At 36.6% G+C, this 25,335-nt stretch overlaps 3 protein-coding genes and 1 long non-coding RNA gene across 4 annotated transcripts; 2 read left to right on the top strand and 2 right to left on the bottom strand.

Annotated features, from left to right (window-relative positions):
* Window positions 1-1,277: 1,277 nt before the first annotated feature.
* Window positions 1,278-9,034, top strand: LOC110849087. Its single transcript, XM_022096463.2, has 5 exons — window positions 1,278-1,686; window positions 1,775-2,755; window positions 8,030-8,159; window positions 8,358-8,434; window positions 8,500-9,034. The coding sequence occupies exons 2-5, from the start codon at window positions 2,644-2,646 to the stop codon at window positions 8,775-8,777; spliced, it is 597 nt and encodes a 198-aa protein (XP_021952155.1). The 5' UTR covers window positions 1,278-1,686; window positions 1,775-2,643; the 3' UTR covers window positions 8,778-9,034.
* Window positions 9,035-10,283: 1,249 nt separating this feature from the next.
* Window positions 10,284-12,597, bottom strand: LOC110848511 (surfeit locus protein 6 homolog). The gene is made up of 6 exons (XM_022095745.2): window positions 12,443-12,597; window positions 11,928-12,272; window positions 11,610-11,844; window positions 11,284-11,544; window positions 10,983-11,212; window positions 10,284-10,903 (listed from the first exon to the last, which is right to left on the bottom strand). The coding sequence occupies exons 2-6, from the start codon at window positions 12,219-12,221 to the stop codon at window positions 10,751-10,753; spliced, it is 1,173 nt and encodes a 390-aa protein (XP_021951437.1). The 5' UTR covers window positions 12,222-12,272; window positions 12,443-12,597; the 3' UTR covers window positions 10,284-10,750.
* On the top strand, window positions 12,598-15,103 carry LOC110848510 (cytochrome b-c1 complex subunit 2, mitochondrial). Its single transcript, XM_022095744.2, has 10 exons — window positions 12,598-12,690; window positions 12,790-12,845; window positions 12,948-13,016; window positions 13,092-13,270; window positions 13,346-13,537; window positions 13,602-13,818; window positions 13,911-14,119; window positions 14,190-14,406; window positions 14,501-14,719; window positions 14,827-15,103. Exons 3-10 carry the CDS (start codon window positions 12,984-12,986, stop codon window positions 14,902-14,904), a joined length of 1,344 nt encoding a protein of 447 aa, XP_021951436.1. The 5' UTR covers window positions 12,598-12,690; window positions 12,790-12,845; window positions 12,948-12,983; the 3' UTR covers window positions 14,905-15,103.
* A 2,812-nt stretch (window positions 15,104-17,915) lies between these two features.
* Window positions 17,916-20,763, bottom strand: LOC110849367. Its single transcript, XR_004834549.1, has 3 exons — window positions 20,351-20,763; window positions 20,040-20,256; window positions 17,916-18,357 (listed from the first exon to the last, which is right to left on the bottom strand). It is a non-coding gene; the product is annotated as an uncharacterized LOC110849367 (long non-coding RNA).
* Between the last annotated feature and the right edge of the window lie 4,572 nt (window positions 20,764-25,335).

Raw genomic sequence — 25,335 nt, 5'->3', positions numbered from 1 at the left:
TATTCATGTGTGGATATGATGAGAATTTGTGCACTTCTTAATTTAAATTCAGTAATATGGCAATTATACATGTTTAATTAAAAGGTTGACGATTTTACTAAGTTTTAGGGGTACACATGAAATGGGTATAATTTATGAAATAAACAGGTGTATGTATAGTTAATAGATTAGCATCATGTTCAAATCTCTACCTGGTCGATTTTATTTTCATGAATAACTAAACAAATCTAAATATAACCGAGTTGAACACGTCAGACCTGCTAATTATCCTTGATAATTAGGTTAGGCTAGGTTACGAATTTAGTCTTAAATAACAAAATTATTACAAGATATGACGTTTCTGCCTAAACTTACAACATTTCTGTCCTGATTTTGTATTTACCACAGTCCTGTGTTCTCTGAAACTTAAACCATTTCAAGAATCTAGTTACCGAATAAAATTAAACTATGAATTTCTCAATGTAGTCTAAAATGAAGCAACTGCATCCCAAATTGACAAATACATTATTAAATGCCGACAATACGCTACGCACACTTGCTTTGAGGTTATTTGACCCACATAAAATATTAAAAGAGCAATTTCATTTCATAGAACAGAATTTGGTGCATCCGTTTTAATAACTTAAACTATTTCGACATTACACGACTCGCTTGTCTATCTGCTGGCGATCTATGCTGGTTGGAAGGTCGGGGAAGGAATATAATAAGTTGGATGGAATAGAACAAATATACAAGACGACCAGCCACGAATACTGATGAACCCGTACGTACGAACTATGCTACGTGGCATGTCATGTCATCATGTTTGTAATTACGTGCTATACAAAGTGACAACTTTCCCTTTTCCTTTAATTATCGAAAGTCAAAGAGACACATGGAACCATTTTAAGGTCGTTCGTCTACGAGATTCTCTAATTCTGGAGGCTTTCGTAGGTACCATTAAACACTAATTTGTACGGGTGAAAGCGGATGTAAGCATCTTCCTGACTTGCTATACGAACGAGTTCAACGTTCATCATCATCATCAATAACTGACAACAGGATGCTGCTGCTCATCCAATCCAATCCACCCACCTGAAGTTGACTACTGAAGAACCGTTTATAATTAATTATTGTAACAATTACAAGGGAAAACTGATCCCGAAATGGTGTGATGTTGGGCATAATTGGTTATTCGTGGTGGCAGTGAGACTTTGCAACGCGATGTTTGTAACACAATTTTAGCACTTTCTTTATAAACGAACCATTTCTCGAGTCTTTTCCCCAGTTGGCTTCACTCTGTTGGAGCAGTCGGAGTACGAAGAGAGAAAGTTGCGGATTGATTGTGGGGGCAGATTGAGACACGGTTTATATTTCTGAAGTGTAAAATTGATCAGAAATTGTCGACTTGTTTACTACAAATTAATTTTACAAATCTCTATCACCTAATTATTTCCACTAAATTATTAATAACCATAATTAAACAATTCGGCATTTAAGTCGTGCAAATGTATAAATAAATTGAAATAATGAAAAGGTAGTAAACCTGCATTAATCAAGATTTATTACGGTATCAGGAAAAAAATACTGTAAAATACAATTTGTGAGGCAAACTGAGACCGGATTTAACAAGATCACCCTTGCCCTTCTTCCACCATGTGCACCCATACTTTCTCCACTACAGGTGTGAAAATGAGACTTTACGACGTAAGTTCCCCCATATTTTTTTTACATCTTCTCATTTTAGAATTGTGTAACTCTCTCACTATTTCTGATTCCGAATTCAATTTCACAGGAAAATCTGTAAAAAGAGAGAAAGAGGGATATAAAAAAGTAAATAAATCCATTAAATCCAACCCAATCCGCAATTTTGGAGGGAAAGTAGAAGAAGATTCTGACAAAAAGTGGATGGATGGATGGGTGAAAGGACCCGAATAAATAAATTGGACGACATAAAGTCTCATCTCCCTCGAGGCGCAAAGTCCCCCGACCACACAAATCAGTCCTGCTAATTTGCAACACACCCAGCCTACCCATATTTATGTTGGTTGGTGGTGGATTTCACGGTCTGGTGGTACATCTACTCATCCAGTGGGCTGGGCAGTTTCCCAATTTTTGTGGAAAAACTAGATAAGAAATAAGAGTTCAAATGGCATCGTTCTCCTCATTATTAAGTAGCTGGTCGTCAAAGAAGAAGGGTGAACACTTGCCAACTTGTTAGTTAGTTGGGGAGGAGAAAGTCCGAAATAAGGTGTGCGACGAATTGACATTTCCTGTCCCTCAAGCCACATGTCCAACCCAATATCTGATTAAAACTTATTTATATGAGTGGATTGGACTCGAGAGAACCAATTACTCTTACGACATCCATCTCTCCACTTTCTCTCGCTACTTGAGAAATGGTGGTGAAAGTGAAAACGAACCAAGTAATTTTACCACCGGTGCGAATAGTGCTACTACTTTTACTGCTCACTCAAACTCATTTTCCAAGAAAATCGTTCAACAACCCGACTATGTAGCTAAAGGAACAATCCAATTACAAGGTCGTATCGACGAACAATGATTACATCATCAGTATCCTTATTATTTCGTGGTAGTGGAATTTGAGCCCTTATTTTTCCACAACATCAAACGATGAAAGAACATTATGAAACATGATATGAGATGAATAGTTGGCCTTCCGTGGGTGCTGGTGTAGACGCGTCTTCACTTCCACCACTGCAAGCAGGGATCCTGCCCAACAGGACGACACGGGTCATTATCATCTATCCGACAGGTAACTTTTGCTAATTTGTAACCAAATTTTTTCTCAGCATTCAAAATTCCGTGTTATTTTTTTACCGAATTTTACACAGCAATAAAGTCACTTTAGTCGGTATGAAATTGAACACTTTTTAACATCCCCATAAAACCGGTAATGTCTGTGTTACCACCGCAGCGTGGGTGGGCGTGTAATGGTTACGAATATTTATTACGTATGTATGTAACGTAATCTCTAAAACCCTGACCAAGGTTTTTTTAACAATGGCCCTGTGTGTGTGCAGACTTTATAAATTATGTCAGTCTGGGTCATGGTCAACACGTCAAGTTGATTTTATGTGTGGGTGGTTGGATCCGTGTTTGCACCGGAAATAGACTTTTCATCACTCCAACTATTTAATACTCATTGCAAACATGCACGACTCGACATGCTCGTTTAATTTGAAGTTATGGTTCGAGAGGGATTTGATTTCTTCTTTTTTTATTTGCTTTCCTGTGGGTGGAGTGGAGAATCGAGGAGAGAATTTATCATGAAGATGTGCCACCTAGAGGAGTGAGGGCACCATTTGGTCGTAAATCAGCAGGGTGGTCTGGTCGGTCGGGGTGCTTTCTTCTCCGCATCAAAAATAAAATATCTGTGGGATGGATAAATCCACCAAAAACTGGATGGGAAAATGGGGCGCGACTACTCCTTCAAGAGAGGTTCAGGTCACTTTGGTAGTTAGGAGAACAGGGCAGGAATAATAAAGTGAAAGGGGAAGACTGACTTTCTCCAAGGGCTTGACTTTTCCTATGAATTCTGAAGGTAGAATCCGTTCCGGATGTTGGTTTTACTTTGGTTTGGAGAGGAGTTTACGAATGGACGAGTTTCATTTTTGGATATCATCTCATCGACAAGATGGGTTGATTTATGGCGAGAAATTCATTGGATTTGGCAAAGTTACGAGTTTTGTGTGAATCTCAGGGAAAGCTAAAGCGTTGCTGTGTTAGGTACGGAAAACAGTTCTCTTTTGTTTTATAGATAGAAATTTGGTGGGTGGATTGGTGGATTCGGATGCGGGTGAAAGTTTGGATGCATCCCTCCCATGTAATTATAGAAAATGCGAAGTGACGATTTTCCCCAAATAGATACATTCATACGTAACACCACTTTTGGTTAATTTATACCTTGCATGCCCAACACAGTGGTAAAACATTCCCAGAAAATCCAAACTCATTATTGGAATCGAATTCTTCTCCGAAATTAGTTCCGTCCGTTTGATGCTGTGTTTGAGAAAGGCTGTGAAATTGTATCCTCTTCCTCTTTTGATAATATGAAGCTGAGAAAATGTGACGTCAATCGTTTATATTTCTTGTTTATTCTCGTCGTCACGGATCAACTTTCTTCCTCTTCTTCTCCCTTTCCACATCTGGCCAATATTATTATTATCTTTTTCATCATTCCTTCACTCGCATTTCTTCGGGTGAACAAAAGTTCAAAGTTGGTCGGCTGCCTCGTGTGTTATTGTTATTTTAAAGAAATACTTGATCCTGCTGCTTGCCTGCGTGTAATTCCAGCAATCCGGTCCCGTTCTTCTTTTTCTCCGTCTTCTTTCTCGGCTTGGAGATGAAGATCAACAATTGCTTTCTGGGGGAAGGATGATTCCTAAAAATTTGTCACTAGAGCCGGCTTTCGGATTGGATATCCGCTCATGTTTCTCGAGTGGGGGGAAAGGATCAAGTGGGAGAATAGATGAGTCAAGTGAAAGTTGAAGAAGCAGTGGAAAGTGGAGAGATTATGAGTGTGAAACTACTTGACTTCTTGTTGCCTCGGACCACGGCTTTATTTTTAGATTCCACTCTGCTACAAGAGAGAAATAAATCCGGAGGGCTAAATTGAGACGAAATAAATTCGTTACAATGATGAAATACTTGACATAATTGGAGACATGAAAGTTGATACGATACCGAAATGAGAAAGCTGACAGTTGTATTGAAGATGAGATTTCTCAAGTATCCCCATTTTCATAAAAGTAATGGGATGGGTGGGTGGTTGTGTTGTGCTGTACCCGATTTCTCTACGACTTTTATAGATTTTTTGTGTAAATTTTGACATTTTTGACTGGTTTTGTCAATTTTTGTTAAAGAATATGAGCGTACATTTGTCGTTATTCGGATCTCTTTGCATTATCAGTCATGCATGACTACTTGATCCAATCGAGTCGCTCTTGACTCGACTTTCACTTTGCCTTTGACTCCTTTCTTTTATTATTATGGGATGTCATCGTCGGTCGGTTGGTTGGTCGATCCTGTCGGGTTTTACTCACTCACATTTTGTTGGAGAAAGTTGGAGAAAGTCGGGCTTTGGTTGCTTATATATTTTCTTTTTCTTCTCTAAATTTAGCCCTCTTCTTGCTCCTCTGGCATTGATGAAATATTGAATATTGATATGGAATGAAATTCCGGTCCGGATTCTTCCTCTTCAAAGGGAAGGACGACGACAGGGCAGAGAATCAAAGTTCTTCTTCTTTTCCATACATACATCCTGTCCCATCAATCTAGAGAATTCCGTATCCGAGTCGAGTCAAGAAAGTTGAGGGAGCGTTATGCTTTGCGAGCAAAATTAGCATTAACTTGTTTTCATGCCGCTCTAATTGATTATTCTTGACAGGATTTATTATTTATATAAGAGGATCCTGATCCCGTTTTGGTCTACGAAATCGTTCCAGAGTTAGATTTGAGCTAGAGGGAACTTTCTCTCATATAAACTCCGTCATATTCCTTTGATGGAAATTTAAAATGCTGCCGAGGAGAAAGTACAACTTTCTTTGATCTTTTAATCCATAATAGTGCGTACGTAATCTTTTTTAATTGAAGAAGAAGAGGGGTCAGACTCATCAAAGAAATTAAAAGCAGTATCATCACGGGAGGAGGAGAGAAAGTGAAAGTCTCAATTTGCCTCGTCTGCCTACTCTCTGCCCAATTTTTCCGTATTTCTCTCTCTCTCTCCAGAAATAAAAAATGTGCCCGAGTCTGCTTTCACTTTTCCACTTTCGTGAAAAGCAGAGATTTGTTGTTCTTTCTTGGGGAAGAAATTTAATACATGGCCTCCAGAAAGAAGGGCACGCGGGGCTTAATATATTTTTGCAAATGTAAAATACCAAGTAAAACTGGGATTACTTACAACCAGGCAACTTGTTAACCTTCACCTTGCTCAGTTTATCCAATGTCATTTTGCTACCAAGTTTGCAGTAATCCGACCTGATGTTGTGCATTTCGTTTTAGATTGGACATTATTAAATGTGTTGTCGTTTACAGCCCTCTGTTCCATGCATACCTACGCGGGGAACATTATGCATAACTTATTTTTTTTCTGGCTGGCTGGCTACATTCTCCATCAGCGAGAGGCTTTCTTTTGTGACAGGAAATGGAGCCATGGAAGAAGTGCATGAGAAAATAACATGGGAAAAATGATGGGATATGTTATTTATTTGAACGCAATAAATGGAATAGAAAGGAAAATAGGTATAAGAATAATATGAATACCGAGAAATGAAATGAGCCCACGGACGAGGAGATCAGAGAAATGCAACTTTCTCTCATTTAACGTAGATCTGGATCTGGATTGAATCGATTATTTATGTGGAATTGGAGCAGATGCACTTGTCACAAAAAGTGGATGGATATCACACGCATACATATTTCCGAGTAATCCGCCCTAGTGTTTCCATTATTAAAAGATAACCTACGTGCCACAAAATGGCTCCAACTTTGAGAAAAAGAATAAAGTGCACTTTTTGGTTTTTGGTCAAAGAAAACTAATAAAATTTTAGCGTGGGTGAAAGTCATGAAAGTTTTTTCCCTTCGTCAATTACAAGTCTTTATTGTGCCAAATTTCATGTTTCGAGTTTTGATATATTTTATTTACTCGTTAAAACTGGCAAGAATTTCGCCCTGCCAAGAATGAATTCACTCCAAAAAGACCACCATCCTCGTCATCTGTACCGAGGAAGAGCGTGACATGTCATGCATGCAACTCCCTAGCAATTTTCTAAATTTGCAAACAAAGCAGAATACAACACTGTCCCGCATGCATGTACTCCAGTTAAATTCAAGAATGTCCTCGAAATGAGTCTTCCCCTATAAAAAGTTTAAACTACAAAGTCAAACAAAGTTCAGTCACAAACCAACCACGGACAAGAAACGGAACGGGAATCAAACAGCAAACCAAGTCCCAGAACCAGAAACAATAAAACCTCATCAGAATTGAATTGAGTTAGAAAAGTCAGCATGTAATGAAAACGAGAGAATTCGGCTCGTGGTGACCAACACCACGACCAACAGCAGCAGCAGGACACTTGTTTCCAGAGAAAGCAGCAGCAACATCTTCTCAAAATAGATGACACAGCTCGATGCACAAACCCACAACAAACAGAGATAATAGAGAGGACAAAATAAAATAAAATACCACACCACCATCCCCCCAGAGAGTTGTTCAACATGCTTAATGTAATGTAGTTGTGGATAGGTGAAAGTATAAAGTGGCTGCTTTTGGGTGAAAGTTTGGTCCATTCTTCTTCAGGAATTAAAGACTGCATGCATCTCACGCTACTAGTTTTCCTTCCACCATGCACTGCACTATCTTGTCTTGTGGGAGATGATATAAAGTCGTTGTGGTGGTGGTGTCAGCATGTTGGGACACTTGGCGTGGACGTAATGCGACTATGGTTTGTCCACTTGGTAAAATTTCCTAAATCATGAGACTCCCTGCCCAATCCAGCAGAGAGAAGAATTTGGCCTGGCCAAGTTTGTTTTTTATTTACATTTTATTACTCTCCAGCGATACAATTTAATTTACGAGTAGTTTCACTCAGCCCGCAGTCCGCCGCTGGTGGAATTCATGTCTTGCAAGTACTTGCGACCTTGCTTGGGTTATTACTTTTTGCGGCAGGTCGGGAAGGAAAAAGTCGTTAAACTAAATTGGCGAGAGAAATGAGGCGATGGTGAAATGATGGGTGCATTCTGAAATTTAGGACGCCCGGTTGGTTGCATAATAAGTGGAGATCCATAATGCGTCACACTTCCCGGGATGGTGTGACGATTTGATGCGATGACAAGATTACGAGGCTGTAATTACTGTTGTCAAACAATGAACTGTTATGGCAGATAGCATCGGAGGAGGGAGTGATGTCAAAGTGAAAGTAGGTAGTGGTCGGCAGAGGCTGTGACGCATGCATGCATAATGGGCGATGGATGGAGATCAAATGAATAATTAATTATGTCTTTTTATACCCTTTGTTTTAAATTGCAGTGGACCCTCAAGTGGTCGTGGTTCCGATCGTATCGAGCATTTTTTTCTTCCCAATCGTAGTATTCCTCATTATCTGCTGGCTGCGGAAAATGGCTGCTAAAAGGAGACAAAGAGCTCGCCTTGCTCATCGGTAAGTAGTTTATACAAGCCTTTTTGTTACGTAATGTGCTGGAGATTACGGTCCAAATTGATTTATCGAAATTTTATGATCTTTTCTTCTTGTGTAACAAGACTGTTATATAATGTGGCACTTAAGTGAATTAAATTTAAAAACTTGTCCCTAAACTTTATTTTCTTTGGCCTTATCAAAATATTATTTTTTTTGCAGAGATGATTTTTGGAATGAGCGAAGTTGTGCGTCAATAGTGCAACGGAGTCCACCACTCAGTCTCAGTTTGGGAAATGGTGAGTTAAATTAAGCTCAAGATAGGTAACCATTTACTGAAATATTTTGGTATGCATTCATTTAGGCTGCAGTGGAGGGGGTTCACCCTTCGGAAACATTTTAGGCAGCGAACTGGCCACGACGACGATGGAGATTGAGATGGTGGAACAACGCTACGACGCCATCACGCAGCTCTCGTCGCCCAACAATAACATTGAAAATGGGGTTCGTCCCATGCCCAATGAAGAGATCGTACTGACCCCACCATCACCGATTTGTGGAGAAAACGTGGGAAATGGGGGTGCACGTGTGGGTGGTACTACTACTCGCATTCCTGGTTTGATCTACTCGTCTGTTGTCTGAATAACCCGATTACCTGTCCTTGTCTACCATTATCTGAAACTATTTTTGCCAACCCTTCCCCCAAATCTATGATCCTAGAACTGTATACTTTTTCTAAAAAATACATACTATACTTAACTAACTTACTGTAAAAATAACACTTCCTTTTTTGCTAATGCTCTACTCTACTTTTATTGGAGTTTTTGCTAAAATGTTAACAATCTAAATTTAAATCTAATCTAAATGTTGAATAAAATACTGGAAAGTGCAAAAGTTTCTGAAAAAATGGCCTCCTTATCTGTTCACACTATATGAATACAAATCAAGTAATGATCTCGAATTTATAAACTCGCCATTAAAATGCATACCGAGCGAGAGTGGAGGAGAAAGCATGTGGGGCAAAATACCGGATGGATTATTATATCATCACCATTTGGAAAACTGGGCGGAAATGGATGTATTTATTATGCTCTCGTGTTCATGTTCTTTCTTGAACGCGTATTATCTCCACCAACCGCATGCAAACTTTCTTTCCCGTTATCTCGAAACTTTTACTTTTACTAAGCACATCTACTTCACTACTTCACACCTAAATAAGTAGCGTGTTATCCGAACGTAGGTAAGGATGTACGTACGTACGTCCCACCTCAATACCGACCTATCCACTATTATTATCTCGTATAATTTTTTCCTCTCCTTCCGTAGAAAGAACTGAGTTGTGGAGGCATTAATGGAGAATGGAGTAAGTGGATATTTTGGGGGTTGAAGAGTTGAACACGAGCCAAAAAATGGGTTCCAATTGTTTTTCTCAAGAGGGAAAGTGCAGAAAAGGAAGGAAATGTTCTTTTTCCTGGACAAGTTCTCCCATGGGGGTCCGCTACTTTCTCCACCGGATGGAATAGAGGATCGAGGATGATGATGATGCAGAATGAGATGCATGGTTCCTCTACGTACATACGCTACTTGTTCTACATATATTTCGATGGAGAGTGGACTGGGGGAAAGGAAGTAGGGGTAAAAAGTGTGTTTATGCCGTTGTCACGAAATTCTTGCTAAAATCGAGATGAATTATTTATTAATTAGAATTTGCATTGAGGCATAAATTTTGTTTGTTCTTCTTTCTCGGAACATAATACAAATCCGGAATTGAATCTCGAATTTGAGCTTGTGAGCTTATCCGGCCGTTCGTGGTTTGTTGGGAGTTTGAATTTCTTATCATGTTTGCTTTCTCTTCCGGTGTGAATTGTGGTTTGTTTTGGACAAAAAGGTTTTCAGCCCCTCTGGACAAAGTGGATGATTCCTTTGCATGACACGCACAACACGATACGATACAAAACAAGCGGCCAAGACGCTGAGTACATACACAACAATCTAATAAACAATTCACGGTTTTCTCGTTCGTTAATAATTGAAAAAGTTTTAAAAAGTGAATGAGATTAGGATGTGCGGATACGGGTGGTGATACGTTACATATGGTGCCGACCCCGTCCGTGGTTTCAGATAGAATTATAAATTAGGTGGATCCGGTTTCATAAAGGAATCTCTTTATTTTTAGCTTTTAATTCATCTTCCCGACTCATTTACTATGGTGGAAAGGCAACACGATGAATTAACGCGAAAAGGCACGATGAATACTTACTACTGGGTGATTCCAGTAGGTATGAGGGGTACTGCGTCGGAATGGAGAAATGTGGAAACCAATCGTGTAGTTAATTAAGCAAAAAATAATTCTAGAATAACAAGGCAAGGGTTTTTACGTAACAATTTTATAATGCAAAAATAGCATACGTAACATGATAAGGTCGAATAAGGCAGATAATCTTGCTTGTAGTTAATTAATCCTAATTAAGATTCGGTTTTAAATATGCATGATTACAAAATTTATGTAGTCAGAAATAATTACGAAAGAGCACTAAAGAGTACAGAGCACGAAATCGGTCTAATAATAAATGTATGTAAAGATATGAGCTAACATTTTCCTAGAAATTTGCACATTACGCAATTCTCCCCTTTTTCCTTAGTTGTTTCTTAGTTTTCTTTACCTTCTCATCTTTTCTGGCTTGAATGTTGGCCTTTCTCTTGTCTTGTTTTGCTTCTTTCTCTTTGTCTACCCGCTCAGTGCGTTCCTGCCACTTCTTTTTGCTCACCTAAAATAATATTATAAATTTAAGATACATAATGTTTCGTAATTTAAATAATTAAACATGGTGGTCTTCTTTTACGAACCTTTTTCCTTTTTTCTTGGGTTTTAATAGTTTTCTTTAAAAGAGTGGCATCATCTCGAATCTTTTCGCCTTGAGCTCGTTTTAAAGCACTGTCCCATTTCTGCACTTCTACTATGCTCACAGCCTCCTTAATTTTCCCCTTTGATTCCAAATGGCTTACTGTGCTCGCACTTTTTTGGACTTTCTTCAATAAATCCTCCGCTTTTGGTCTGATCTTCTTGGCAGCAGGATCTTTGTAAATCATACATTTTCTTATAGAAATTTATAAAACACTTTATAATTACACTTTTCAATTTTCTTACCATCTTGTGAAATAAAGTCGAATTTTGAATAGACAATTTCTCCATTGGATTTCACTACAGGTTTCTTTCGTAATGGTGTCTTTGGAGGAGGAACCGTTTTCTCATCTTTTATCACAGCAGAAGATTCACCTCTCTGTTGATTCTTCAAGTTTGGATTTGCTTTTGAAATGAACTTTTTCTTCTTGTCGGATGATTCCTCTTGCTTTTTAAATTCTGCCTTTTTAAGTTTGCGCAATCGTTTCTTTTCATTCTTCTTCTGGCCTGTGGGAAAATTATTATTTTCAATTTACTTTATGTTCAACATCATTAAATTAAGTTTCACTCACTCAACGCAGCTATTTTAGCGTGAAGACGTTCCTTTAGATGTTCATAACTCTGTGGTGGTTGTGATTGTTCATCCGCTGGGGTTTTGGCATCTTTTCTCATATTGGATTCCATCTTCGCTAAAAACTTTTTACGTTTAGCCGCAGTCTTTTTATCGGATTCATCTTCAAGAAGGAAATTATCCATGTTTTCGTCTTCGTCTGGGTGGAGGTGGGGATTTCGTACTTCTGGGAGAGCCTGAACAAAGTTATTTTCATAAATAAAAATCATTTCACAGTTAATTTCAACTAGATATTTTTATATTGCTTAAGCTTCACTACCTGCTGCACTCCCAGCACAAAGGCGGACTCTGTATCGAATATTTTGCTAAATTGCTTCAACAATGCACCCCTCAAGCGTGGCGTACTGTGGTCAGGGCCAGATTTAAAACTTGTTCGCCTCCTCCTCTCCATTTTGCGACGGGCTTTTTTCTCTTCAGGAGTTTCATTACGATCCTTGGAGGTAAGTTTAGACTTTGCTGACGTAATTCCACCCTCATTGGGGACATGAACTGAGTCAATCTCCATATTCTCGTCTTCTGGATCGTTTGCAAGGCTAGAACGCAGTGGGGTCATTATTTGGGAAGACAAATTGAAATATTTCTTCTATCGGTTCCTTTCTTCAATCTGAAACAATACATATTTTAAGTCAATAATTACCAATTGGTCAACCATGTTTTATTGATTAGAAAAATAAACTCTTCAAATCAAAATATTTAGATGTTGGAAATTTAGCAAAATAAAATACTTGAAATAAACCATATAAAAACAAACCACCTATGAGCGGGCCTACTTACCTTCAATTATTTCATTCAACTCGGTTTATGATCAAAAGGTAACGTTGTTTGACCGACCAACTAATTTGAAAATGTAACTACTTTTGACAAATATTTTTAAAAACTTGAGCAATTGCAAATTACTACCTTCATAAAATTTTTAATTATGAAGCTGCCAAGCACATGAGAGTCGGTTAGTGTTTTGGATTTCACGCACCTTTTTCGTCTCCTGTTGCCCACAGCAAACGGAACCGGATTGTGTGAACCAGGTGAGATTATTATTTGCAACAATCTAATTATTTTAATTGAAAATTGTGACCAATTTCCAGAAATTTTTAATTACTATTTTCTAATTGGGATATTGTTAGGTGCTTAGCAGACTGCGGTGTTAGGAAGAAGGGAAAACTGGAGTTTATCTAAAGTGGTAAAGTTGATATTTCAATAATTGAGTTTGATTTGATTATATTTCAAATTTCAATTTCAAGTGTGGAAAGATTGAATTAATTAAACGATTACTTCATTTCAGTGAGTTCGGACATCATCGAATTGTTATCGAGTAAAAATGGCCCTTCAACCGTACGCTAGAAATGTTGCAGTAAGAAATATCAATTTTAACAGCATTAATAGAATTTTAATCACGTTGTTCTAATTTATGCGATTATGATTTTAGTTACAGTCAAAACAACACGTAAGATATTTAGCTAGTGCGGCCGCAGCCATTAAACGAAGCAATGAACCCCCAGCACCATTCGTGGCTCGGGAAACGTTGAAAACTAGCAAAGTTGGAAATACGACGGTCGCTTCGATTGAAACTAATCAGGCCATTTCTCGACTTGCTATCTACTTCCGGTAATTACCTGGCTGTTGTCACCAACCAAATATAATAAAGTGAAAATTATAAATCCATCGTCATTTTTTACGCAGGGCTGGATCTCGGTTTGAAACTGATCAAACACAAGGTGTGGTGCATATGCTGAGAATTTGTGCTGGCCTCGGCACGGGAGGAGCTTCTCATTTCGGATTGACAAGAAATGTTGAATTGGCTGGTGCAAATTTGAGCTGTACGGCTGGTCGTGAATTTATCGGATACACGATTGACGCAGCGAGAGATAAAATGTAAAGTAACCGTACTATTATTTTGTAATTCTGTTATTGTATGTAATTAAGATTTGTTGTTCAGTTCGTCAGTTGACAAGTTTCTCCAAGACGTCGCAATGAACCAAGTCTTCAAACCATGGGAAGTGAGTGATAATGTTCCTCGGGCAAGGTTAGAAAGATCAATTAGGCCCCCGGAGGCCAGATTGATGGAACAAATTCATAAAGCGGCGTTTCGAAAGGGGCTTGGCTACTCGCTCTACAGTCCAAAATGGATGTTGGGAAATCATAAGAGTGAAATGGTATGCAATTTAGAAGAATCATCACCACTTGATGACATTTATTACTTGAAAAGCTCATGCTAATCTTACTTTTTCGTTTTTCTTCGTCGCAGTTATCCAAATTTGTCAAGGAAAACTTTCTCGAAGCAGCCGTTGTCGGAGTAGGTATGCCACATGAACAGGCAGTCGATTTTGCTTCAAGACTCAACCTCTCGGGTGGACAGAAGGCCAGTACCCTGGCAAAATACAATCCTGGGGCTGATTTGAGGAAGGAGACAAATGATAGACTAGCCTATGTCGCGTTGGCAGTGCAGGGTCCATCGTGAGTTGATTTTATTACTAATTTACTTTAACTAATTCGAGCAATAAATAATTTTTGTCCGTCTGCATAGATTGTCTGACCCCAAAAAAGCTACAGCAGCGGCTCTTGTTCATCGCGCATTAGGAACACCATCCCGTGTTTGCCACGGGCTTGCTCCAAACTCCAAGTTGACCACAGCACTGGGTGACAACGACGTAAAAGCAGCAGCCGTAGGATTTAGTGCATCATATTCGGATTCCGGTCTCGTCGGGGTATACATTGCTGCTCCAGCGAAACGAGTTGACGCTGTAAGCGGCACATCCTTCATACAATTAATTGTGTATACATATACACATCTAAATTATAAAACTGACTGAGTTGACCATTTTTTCGATTTGATAGATTACCCGAAAATCCGCAGACATCTTGCGCAGTGCCAAGTTCTCTGCTCAAGATGCAACCAGAGCGAAAGGGATATTGAAGGGGGATTTGGCCCTGGAGGACGAAACTGGTCAAGGTCTCGTCGAATACTTAGCCGTTCAAAGCCTTCTTGGAAAACCTTTACCTCTTTCGGAACAATTGGCCCTTGTAGACTCAGTAACTGCTGAAGATATGAATGCCGTACGTTAAATATATTTTTTTTCCATTTAAGCACGATTTTGACATGATATTTCTTAATTTATTATTACATATTAACTATAACGTGTTGTTTGGTTATTTCAAAACAGGTTTTGAGCGGAGGTAAATTGTCCATGGCAGTTTTTGGAAACGTAAGCAATGTGCCGTATTTGGATGAGTTGAAGTAAATTATGGATCAAACTGTTAATTATTAATTACTTTAACTTAATTAGTATGAAACATCTGTACGTAAATTGTTATGATGATGTAAATCTGTGTAAATTCTGGTCAGATCTTAGAGTCGTAGTAGACTAAAGAAAAAATCAGTATGGATACTCCCAAAAAATACTGAATAAAAAGCTGCCATGATATGATCCTGTTAATATATTTGGTTTGCAAACGCGTCTTCGTTTTTATCACAATTTAAATATTCCAGTATTATCATTTCAGATTGTGTGCATCATTCTCTAATCACTCGAAACAAAGGATTCTTAATGAATTGCACATTGTCACACAAAAATGTCAAATTGGCATAAATTTCTTTGTCCTTGGATTGCAGAAAAGTGATACCCAAATCCAGCCTGCTAATCAATCAGAAGTACATGTTAATTTTTGAGTCAAGAGTTGGCAAACATTTTAAAACAAATAATGAGACCATATGTATTCTCATTTCCAAGATTATAATGATGATTACATGAAGATTATTATAACATGATCATTATCTGTCTATGTCTATTCTATTATTGCGCCAGGTCGAGTTTTCATGCAGAAATCCACCAACAATTAGTACTTGATCCTCTCCTTGAACTTGACAATCATAAAATTCAAGACTAATAACTAATTTTAAGGCGAAATGACTTGTTCATCTTCACAATTTCTTGTTACACCAAAACCAAACCAAAACCACTATTTGCATCGTTCTTTTGCAGATATGTAAGTACATAAAGTTGTACATTTACTATCAGAAAGAGTGCCCTGTCCAATTTGAATTTTGCAGTGACCTTCCTTAACATTCAGAGACGAAAGAAAACCAGCCAGGGAGTGATAGCGCATCTCTCAAAATCCAGTTTCCAGTCCCAAATTCATGGTCACTCTCGTCAAGAAATATTTAATAGGTTTCATCTTCTTCTTCTTCTCCAGACATAAAGTATGCTCCCGTATTTTACGTCAAATTACTGAAAACTGCTGAGACAGAATGACACGATGATGGCACGAATGACAAGAAAATTATGTGCCAAAATTCATATATAAATACCACATACAGCTTTTACCTGGCATGCTCGAGAACTTCTGCACAACGCAATCACACGCTGCTAATATGCTGCATAATTATGTAAGCACGGTACAATATCGTTATCTTATCGAGTATAATGATATGTTGCGTATGTAAATTTTGCAGCATTTTAACCTAAACCCAAGTAAACCAACTTGTTGCTGGCGTAGAATTTTTGTAGCAAAAAATAACAAATTTATACGTTGATAATTTTGTCTTTGTGAATAAATGATGAGATTTATTTATGACGTGGGTGATGTTTCTGTCTTTGTGATTCATGTCATCCATGATAAGCTATGGATTCTTATTGTGGTATCGTCGTGTAGCCTGTAGGGGAAGCGTGCCGATGCATTGTTACAAAACTCGTCACTCTTTTTAACAAGTGAACAATGGAGAAGAAATATAAGATTTTTTTACCTAATTTTAACAAATTCTGGGTAAGTGCAGCAGCAAAAGTGGTGTTGTTGCTGTGTTTGTGTCATGTCAATAAGGAAGGACAGGTAATAATGCAAGGCTTGTTAGGTCATCTTGCTTTTGTACACCACGGGCTTGGCTAATTTTAGAGTGCTCAAAGCAATTAAGAACTTTTCAAGATTAATGAATTATGTTCGTCCAGGATTTTTACTTCACAAATATAAAACAAAGAATTTGGGTTATGTTTAATGCAGGAAATTTTAGCCTAGAACAATGCAATTAGCAGTGTACAGAATTATATTGGAGATCAGTTTATTTTATGGTGTCTCATGTCACACTAAAAAAAATTAAAGCAAAAATGCGCACAAGTCGTGTAAAATGTTGCATTTTTTTCCATTCATGCATGAAACAAGTAAATTGCATGGAATGCAGTTTTGCCAATTAGATTCCCATGATTTTCCTCTAAAATTATGAAAAAGTACTTAAAATTAATGTTTTCTTGATCTGGTTTATTTGGTCGTCAAATGTGTATGCCCAGAATTTTTGTTACTTTTCTCACTAATCCGTACACATCATCATCCTCATTATCGTTTACTTTGACGACTTGTTTTTCCAATATTTTAGCAAAAAGATGTTGGATTGGTTTGGCAATTAGTAATACTTGGTGATATAGGTATACCTAATTCATATGTGTAAGTTTATCAGTAAGTTAATATCTAAATATATGCATAAATCGCTTTATTTCAGATAATTTTAATGAGTCTGACCACAAATCATGCGAGATAGTAAGATAATAAAGTATGCAACATTCTTCAGTCAGTTCGACACATTTTTTTCCTGTCGTAATTATAATATCCTAATATCCTATCAAATAACATTTTATGAGAAAAATGGCAAAAATTGTCAAAGGATGGAGTCAATAAGGAAATAAAGAGACAATATACATTATCGATGTAAAAAAAGATGCTGATTATCCGACAGAGATATTTGATGTCACATTGCAAGTTTGATTTTAAAATCCTGGCAAAAGTAGAAAAATATTCAATTACTTATGACTTAAGAGTTTCGTATGGATAACATAAATTGGTCCGAATTTTAGTCTGAATTTTAATCAAAATTCATTCAGAGCTGATTACTGATAAAATGTTACATTTCTAATTTTTACGTAAATACGCAAAAAAGCATACATAAAAAAAATATTGGCACCTTTATTGTTCCTCGTTTGACACGAGGCTTATTAATCGAGACATTATTGTTTTGCTCTCTGCCCTCCTGGACCATCTTCCCAAACTGAAATGGTTATCTTAACTGTGTTCCATTTAATGGGCGATTTACATTTATAATTATATTGTTATTGCTTTCATTATGATTATAGAGATGGTTAAGTGGGTGGACTGGATTTGATGGTGGATGGATCGTCGTAGGCCGTGTTGGAGCCGAGGTGTCGAACTTGTACTTACAGACAATTATAAAGCAAGAGAAGGGTTGGGCTAAATAAATCTCAGATTCAGATTCTTATTGCCATTACTACATATTTATTAAGCAGGTCCTCCGATTCTCATTAAATTACAGGATTTTTTAACCCAAAACACAAATTAGCACTTGGTTTTCTTTGTCTCACTCCGTCTCGTTTTTTGTACGAAGAACATTTATTACCGAATTCATCACGTAATTTACATCCAATTTTGTCCCATAATCATCATCAGTCAGTGGATGGCAAAACACAGCATAACACGTTTTGAGGAAGTTCTTGGTTCATTATTGAAATTGCAATTATATAGAATCCACTTGTTGTTTGGGTGGGTTGGGTACGCATTTTTCACGTGGATTGGATGGATGGATGTCTGATATCAGGAAACTTATGTACCTGGCTGGCTGAGATAATTTTTACAATGGGAGCAATTATAACAACATGCAGTATTCTCCCCATTTTGTTTGGCGACTGTGTCGTTACCTGCAAAATAAAAATCACGTAGGTTGTCAAATTACGATATATGGCATGGCGTCAGATGTGAATAATAATAAGACTGGAACTGGATTTTTTTAGCAAATTATTGCGAATTGGTTTAGGTATTTTTAGTTGGACGTAAAACAAAATCCAGCAATTAGCACAGCATGCAACCCATCCAACTAGAACAACAATCTAATATTTAGGTATATACTAGCACAATAAAAGAAATATGGTTCTTCTTGGTAGAATAATTAATAAACAGAGTTGTAATTGTAATAGTATTTTTGCACACGAATTATTTTGTTATGAAATCAGGATGATTTCATTATTTTAGTGGTGTGAATGTGAATAGAAATGATTTGTGACGCAGTTTAACTTAATTATCTGACTAAAACTTTGTATAACAATAACTTTATAATTACCCAGAGTACATCGGTTTTCCTGTAAATGTGGAAATCAACATGACACAAGTAAATTATGATAGTTGGAATTGTTGTACAAGAGTTTTTTTTATGGCTTTCCGACTCATTTAAAACTAGACTTTTCCAGAGTAAAATGTAGAATTATGTAATTTTAACATGGTTTAAAATACTAAAATTTACTTTCTATTATTTTCCAGACATTTCTAAATCATCAACCTATTGTCGCAACAAGCGATAAAAATATCTACCGTTTGTAGCTTAACTGCTCAACACTATTATTTCTTAAAATCGGTGACGAACTTGCTAAAACTCTTATAGTTTAGGCGTGCTTGTGTCATAATCATAAAATCAAACAAGATAATTATTACAATGTCATGATTCCAATAATTTGTAATACTGCGCAATTTATTTGTTCCAAAGTCGTGATGAAAAAGTTAGCACATGCACTGATTTGAGTCGTTCTCTGGAAAATGAGAGGTCGGCTGAGTCATAATGCGAAAGCTGATGTAATGCTATGATGCCACTAAATAATAAAATGAAAAAGTTTAATGCAACAATTGTAAAAAGATATTCGGAATTTTGGAACCCAATCTTATCACAAGATCTTTTTAAAAAATGTGCAAATGGAAACAAGTCAAAAGGATTTTTAACCAAAATGCAAAAATTAACCCGAAGAAAGTAAATTTACGCCAACATTTTACCATTTGAACACCTGACCCATGCCAACACTGACCGAGAACACGTTAAAATTTACATCACATTACATTTTACATCAATTCGCAGATTCGTTTTTGGCCATTACACAAGTTTTGTAAGGAGAATGAGTTTTCTGCTTCACCTGTCATGTCATCCATGCAGGTGAACTGAACATAAATCCTGCCAAGAAAAGGAAAGAACAAGAAAAGAATGAAATCCAGTTTCGGTGTAGTTCTTTCTTCTTGATTTTAAATACTTACTTAAATCTTAAAACCAAAAAATTCTATTATCACTTTGTTCTCAGCTAAAAGATCGCATGTATAAATACCACTTGGGACGCCTGATTTTGAATAAATGTGTACTTTTCAAGATTTTTAGCCACCTGCACATTCTCTCCGACCAAATCCAGTGAACCTTTTAAGAGATTAACAGGATTAATTATGGATGGATGGATTTTGTCTGGCTGGTACAGGAGGTCAATAAAACTTGAGATAAGGCAAGCAGTGCAAAGCAATTTATTATATGAAACTGACGATAAAGAATATTTAGTCAAGAATGGAAACTAACTTGTTGTTTGTGCTCTATGACACGACTAATTAATCAATGGATCAAAAATTCAGGTTCTTTCCTCCATCCATTTAATTCCCTCCATGACATATCCATTTCAAACGTGTCTGATAACAGATTCTCAGTAGTCTAATAGTCAGGTCTGTTGGGAACGACAACTAATTAATAATAAAAGCCTCTTAATCTTCGGTGTGTGTAATCATCGGTAGCCCGATTACTGCAAACAAGTAAATAACTCATTTAAAAACACGAGAGAAATCAGTTTTCCATGCATATTAATTAATTACTGAGGGAGGCAACGATTCTCAGACCTCACAAAGAGCTGGTGGTGACTAATGAACGCAAAATGCGAAATGTGAATGACTCCAAGAAATTAATGCTTGAGACAATTGTACATTTTTTAAACAGTTGGTATTCCTTCGGAAATGGTAAGCCACACTTTTTTTGGCTGGATTATTGGATTATAAAAATCGGAATTGGGTAGACACCGTGGAACCTGTGGTTTAAAGGCAACAACGCCACGAAATTGTACAAGTATAATGATCACTTTTACTTTTATGTATGTACTTTAACCACTGCCACCTGAGATCTTGTCTGGGTTTTGATCTTCAGGCTGCTTACTTGAAGTACATTGTTCTCTTGACTATGCTGTCTGGTAGAGTCAATAATTTTATTAAATAAATGGTCATCTCAACAACAAAAATGTGGTTTTCCTAGTTTCAATTTCGTTTCATAAATGGATGGAAAGATTTCAGATGATCTGACTCAACTTTGATGTATGTTACTGAATTTTGTTGCTGTCTGTCGGGTGATTTCTGATGTAAAATTATTATGTAAAATCTCCACAGATTTTGGCCATTTGGAGAATAATTGATGGACAGATCATCATCGAAGGGGAGGATAATACAATAATTGACCAGGTGGTAGACATTCTAGTCCAGTGTGACAGGTCATGTCAACTTTATCGGATTATTCATTCAACTCGGCTTCTTGGTCAATTACCAAATTACGAAATGCTTTCGCGAATTAATTCGCAAATTGTATGTATGTAAGTGGGCTTGGTTGCTTCTCTAATTTCTAATTTCAATAAATTTGGGTTCATTACATGCAGCAAAAAAATAGTTACAAGTCTAACTTAAATCTCGCCAGTAAAAATTGGCGACGACTTATTTGACATGATAAGAACGAAACACAAATTCCAGATGTAATGATGTCCATAAATTCGAGGTGGTCTGGTCTGCCCGAAAAATTCGGAGTTCTTTGATAATAATAAATGAGTTGGAATTTTGGTCAATTTATAATTATGATGCGGTTTCGGTGGTTGGTTGAGCGGAGGTCAGAAGCAGAAATTAAGGTAAAAGTGGTACTGGTCTGATGGTCACCTGTGGGACGTCATGCAGTCTGGCCGTGTAAAATACAGTGCCAAAAATTACAAGGGTATCATATATTTGCGAAAAGTTGACTTCTCACATTCGCCGAATTTGCTGGAAAGTGATTAATTTATTTTTATCTGGGAACTGATCTTACACAAGTGTGACAGGTGTGAGTGAATAATAATCTGGACTGGAGGGAAGGAATTGATGGATGTCATAAAGTGTAAAAATATCACAGGTCGCTAATTTCTTTGGGTTCAAGGTTTCTCCAGGATGACAATTACTTATCAAGAAAATATCTAATTGACAATTACCGAAATTCAAGTTTTTATTTTTATCCACATTTTTCCAACAGTCACAATGTCACCTTGTTAAAGAAGAATTGAGTTATTAAACTAAATCACAACGTGTAACTAACGGAAAGTTACCAACGTTTGACTCTGCCAGCCTGGACTGGACTTTTGAAAGTCATTTGTCTATCCATTGTTGTCAAATGGTTTACGGCACATGTAATAAAATTAAGATGACAATACACACCGTGAATCTATGCGAATAAGCTATGATGTCCATTCTTGATAAGCAAAATCAAGAATGGACAGCATACATGCATACATTCATATCATCCACAATCTGGCCAGACCCAGGTAGGAAGATGAACAATAAATTACTTAAATACGTGGTTTGGATTTACAACATTTTGCCAATTTTTGCAACCAAGCTGAATCACCGGTTTTAGTCTAACTATGTCTTTTCATAATTTGCATAATAATGTAATTTGCAGTTAGTATAATGCCAAGAAGTCAAGTTGGACCACAAGCCAAGTCAGTCAGGTCCGTCTTTATGTGGAGATGAGATTGCATATTGTTACAAAATTTGGTATGAATCCCTGCAATATTCATATCGCATAAGAGCAGCTTTTTAGCTTTTCTTTGTACTACCACCTCCACTTTATGCACTCGTTATTATAAAGTTTTTTTTCATAATCTTTCCATAAGCTGGATTTATCGCTTAATTAATTAAATGAACCAAACTAGTAAATTATCCTCAATTAATGTAATCCGATCTTTTGAAGATGCATGTGGAGTTTGGGGTCGCTGTTCTCATGCTAAAGTTATTGTTCTCGAAAAAATATATTGCATTGTTTAACAAAAATCTGGTCGAAGTCGATGTTTTTGGGTATAATTTTAAAATCGTGAACAACTTGAGGCAGCTTTTTTGTACATGAATGCTTTGTTTTTGGCAGAATAATTCTGCAATTTTAATGACTAAGAGATGTTATTTTGCGAATAATTATCGTATTTTTGATTCGGATGGAAGAAATACTACTCGTTTTTTTGTGGCATATTGTTATTTAGGAGGGTAAGAACCTATGTAGCTTTGGGAATGAAATAGACATATGATGTCTGGTCCGAGTGGTTTTTGAACTCTTTGTTTATAGTAAAACTCGTATAAATAATATGGTGGCAAATCGTGCAGCTTGGGTCAAATGACTTCGGGGATTAATTAGCTACATTGGTGGGCACGTATGGAATGGATTGAAATTTGATATTTTGGCAGGTTTTTATAAATTCTCTTCCTGGTTATCGTTTAACATTTTGTAGAAAATTATGAGAAAATATTTTGTTGTACGTATTGAACTCGCAAATTTTTTTAGTCGTTGTCTTAGGAGATGATTCATTTCTGGAATTTTGGTCAGAACATTTTCTTGATAAATCCAAATTTCAATCTTGAATAAGTAATTCCCAGCCTTTCTCCTCAGTTTCGGACCACTGCAAAATGTCGGCAACCCCAAATGTGGAAGAGTGGAAGAAGAAAATGGTTGGAAAAAAGTTGATTGCTTTGCGCGTGAAATTAAAGGATGCCAAGACTGAGGTGACAATAAACTGATGTTTCGCCAGTTTATGAAGTATTATGACCATTATTTTCCATTCACAGTTTGCAGAATTCGATATCGGAAAGGCTGGATTTACGCACGATGCTTTATACTATAAAGTATAAAGATTCAATTTATAATAAAAAAAATATGAAAACCGTACTGATTGATGATGTGTTTATTTTCGTCTAAAACTAGAAATGTTTGCAAACATTCGCCATTCCTGTTTGCGTATTTGCTAGTTAAAATACAGGTGAAATTTTGAAAATCAAATTATTAGCATACTTTTTCCCATATTTGTTTATCAAACATATGAACTACATAATCACCTATTCGTACAAACCGAGTCATTCCTCTGAAAAAAGTGGTTGACGTTGACGAATGAGCTTGATTTGGAGACAAGACCCGATTTAATCATTACAAATATCAACAAGTTTATTGATGGTGCGTTGTACATGAAAACTAACAAGAACATAATATGTTGTTCAACGTTTTACAATGCTCTACAAATTGTTATGATTTGAGTCACATCTAGGAAATTTCCAAGTTTGGTAGTAACATTCCAAGAACGTATTTGATACCTAATTTAATTAAAGATCTGGTTTTCTTTTGTTTTTTACGGGCAATGTTGTCGTCAATTTCTGCAGATTATGCAAATCCATTCTTGCACCGTGACCTGTGTCACATCCAACAAGAGAGGTGTGTTCTTCCCAGTTGCAATCTTGTCAACCAAAACAATGAGACAACACGGGAAAATAAAGATAAATTTAAGAATGAAATGACGCAGAATGATTTTAATTCGTCACTTTATTCATTCTTCAAGTGCAAAGTGTGAAATTTGATACGGAAAAAATGACGCATCGTTCCGCAGGTTGTAAACTTTTAAATATTACTTGGAAATTAAGGTATTTTCATGGTTAGTTAGCTGAATGAATTATACTTAAACCAAGATTTCAACAAAACAATAAGATTATCCTTAAATTATTCATCTCGACCGACTTCTAGGCGTCTGGTATTAGAAAGCAAATGATCCAATCTACCAAAATTTTGGTAGATTGAGTCAAAAGAGATTAAAGTTACAGTTTGTCTTAACAAACTAATTTAGAAGGTGTAAAGTTTTCCAAGAAATTATATCTCAATGCGTAGATCATAATGACGCATTTTGTCAAAATTTTGTCAAAATTGGATCATAAAACACTGACAGAATTTTTGAGTGGGGAGAAAGAACTTTAATCCGATATGATTATAAATTGTTAAGTTGCGCATCACACGTTTTTTTAAATCCTGACAAAAGGAAACAGCGAGTAAGACCACGTCACACGACAAGATTAAACGTAAATCAACTGCTTGTTACCGTCCATTTTCGTCATCAAGAATCAAGTTTATGCGATGAAATGAACCTTGTTGTCAACCCGTGTCTCATCTTACAATTAATTTTGGGATGTGAAACAACCTATTTTTATGCACTTGTTATTTTATTGCAATGACGATCTAGAAATGCGTAATTTTATTGACTCAAAACTTTACTACGTGTTTGTAGATTTGGGGAATCGGGTGACAGAATAACAAAAAATTCCACGCAGGTACAATAAAAAACTGGATCCTTGTAATTTTATCTGAGTTTAAAATTTGCGAAAATTGTAAATGCGCCTTTGACTATCATCCATCTATTTAGCAATCTAGTGAATACATTATACTTTACAAAATGAATTAAAGGCCACAAACTCCATCCAAACATAATAAAATGAGATGATCTCATGATGACGAGGCAATTATGATACAAAAAATTAGACCAATTATTATTTTATTATATTATAATTTTTTACACGCGAAATTAGGAAATGTCAATAATTTTTTAATCTGGTCATGTATACATTCTCAGGGTTCATATCTGTATATCTAGTTTAATTGCTTATTATTGTCGCGTTACATATAGAGATGGTCAGGTACATGAATCTTCTTAATTTTTGACTTTGATATCATCAAATCGACATCATAATCTTCAATGTTATGTTACTGGATTAGATTCGTGTAAAGGTTACAAAGTTGC

This window comes from Folsomia candida, unplaced genomic scaffold (assembly GCF_002217175.1).
Source record: "Folsomia candida strain VU population unplaced genomic scaffold, ASM221717v1 Fcan01_Sc004, whole genome shotgun sequence".
Classification (NCBI taxonomy): domain Eukaryota; kingdom Metazoa; phylum Arthropoda; class Collembola; order Entomobryomorpha; family Isotomidae; genus Folsomia; species Folsomia candida.
Note: the sequence above shows the minus strand (reverse complement) of the source record. Positions and strands in the feature narration are given on the sequence as shown.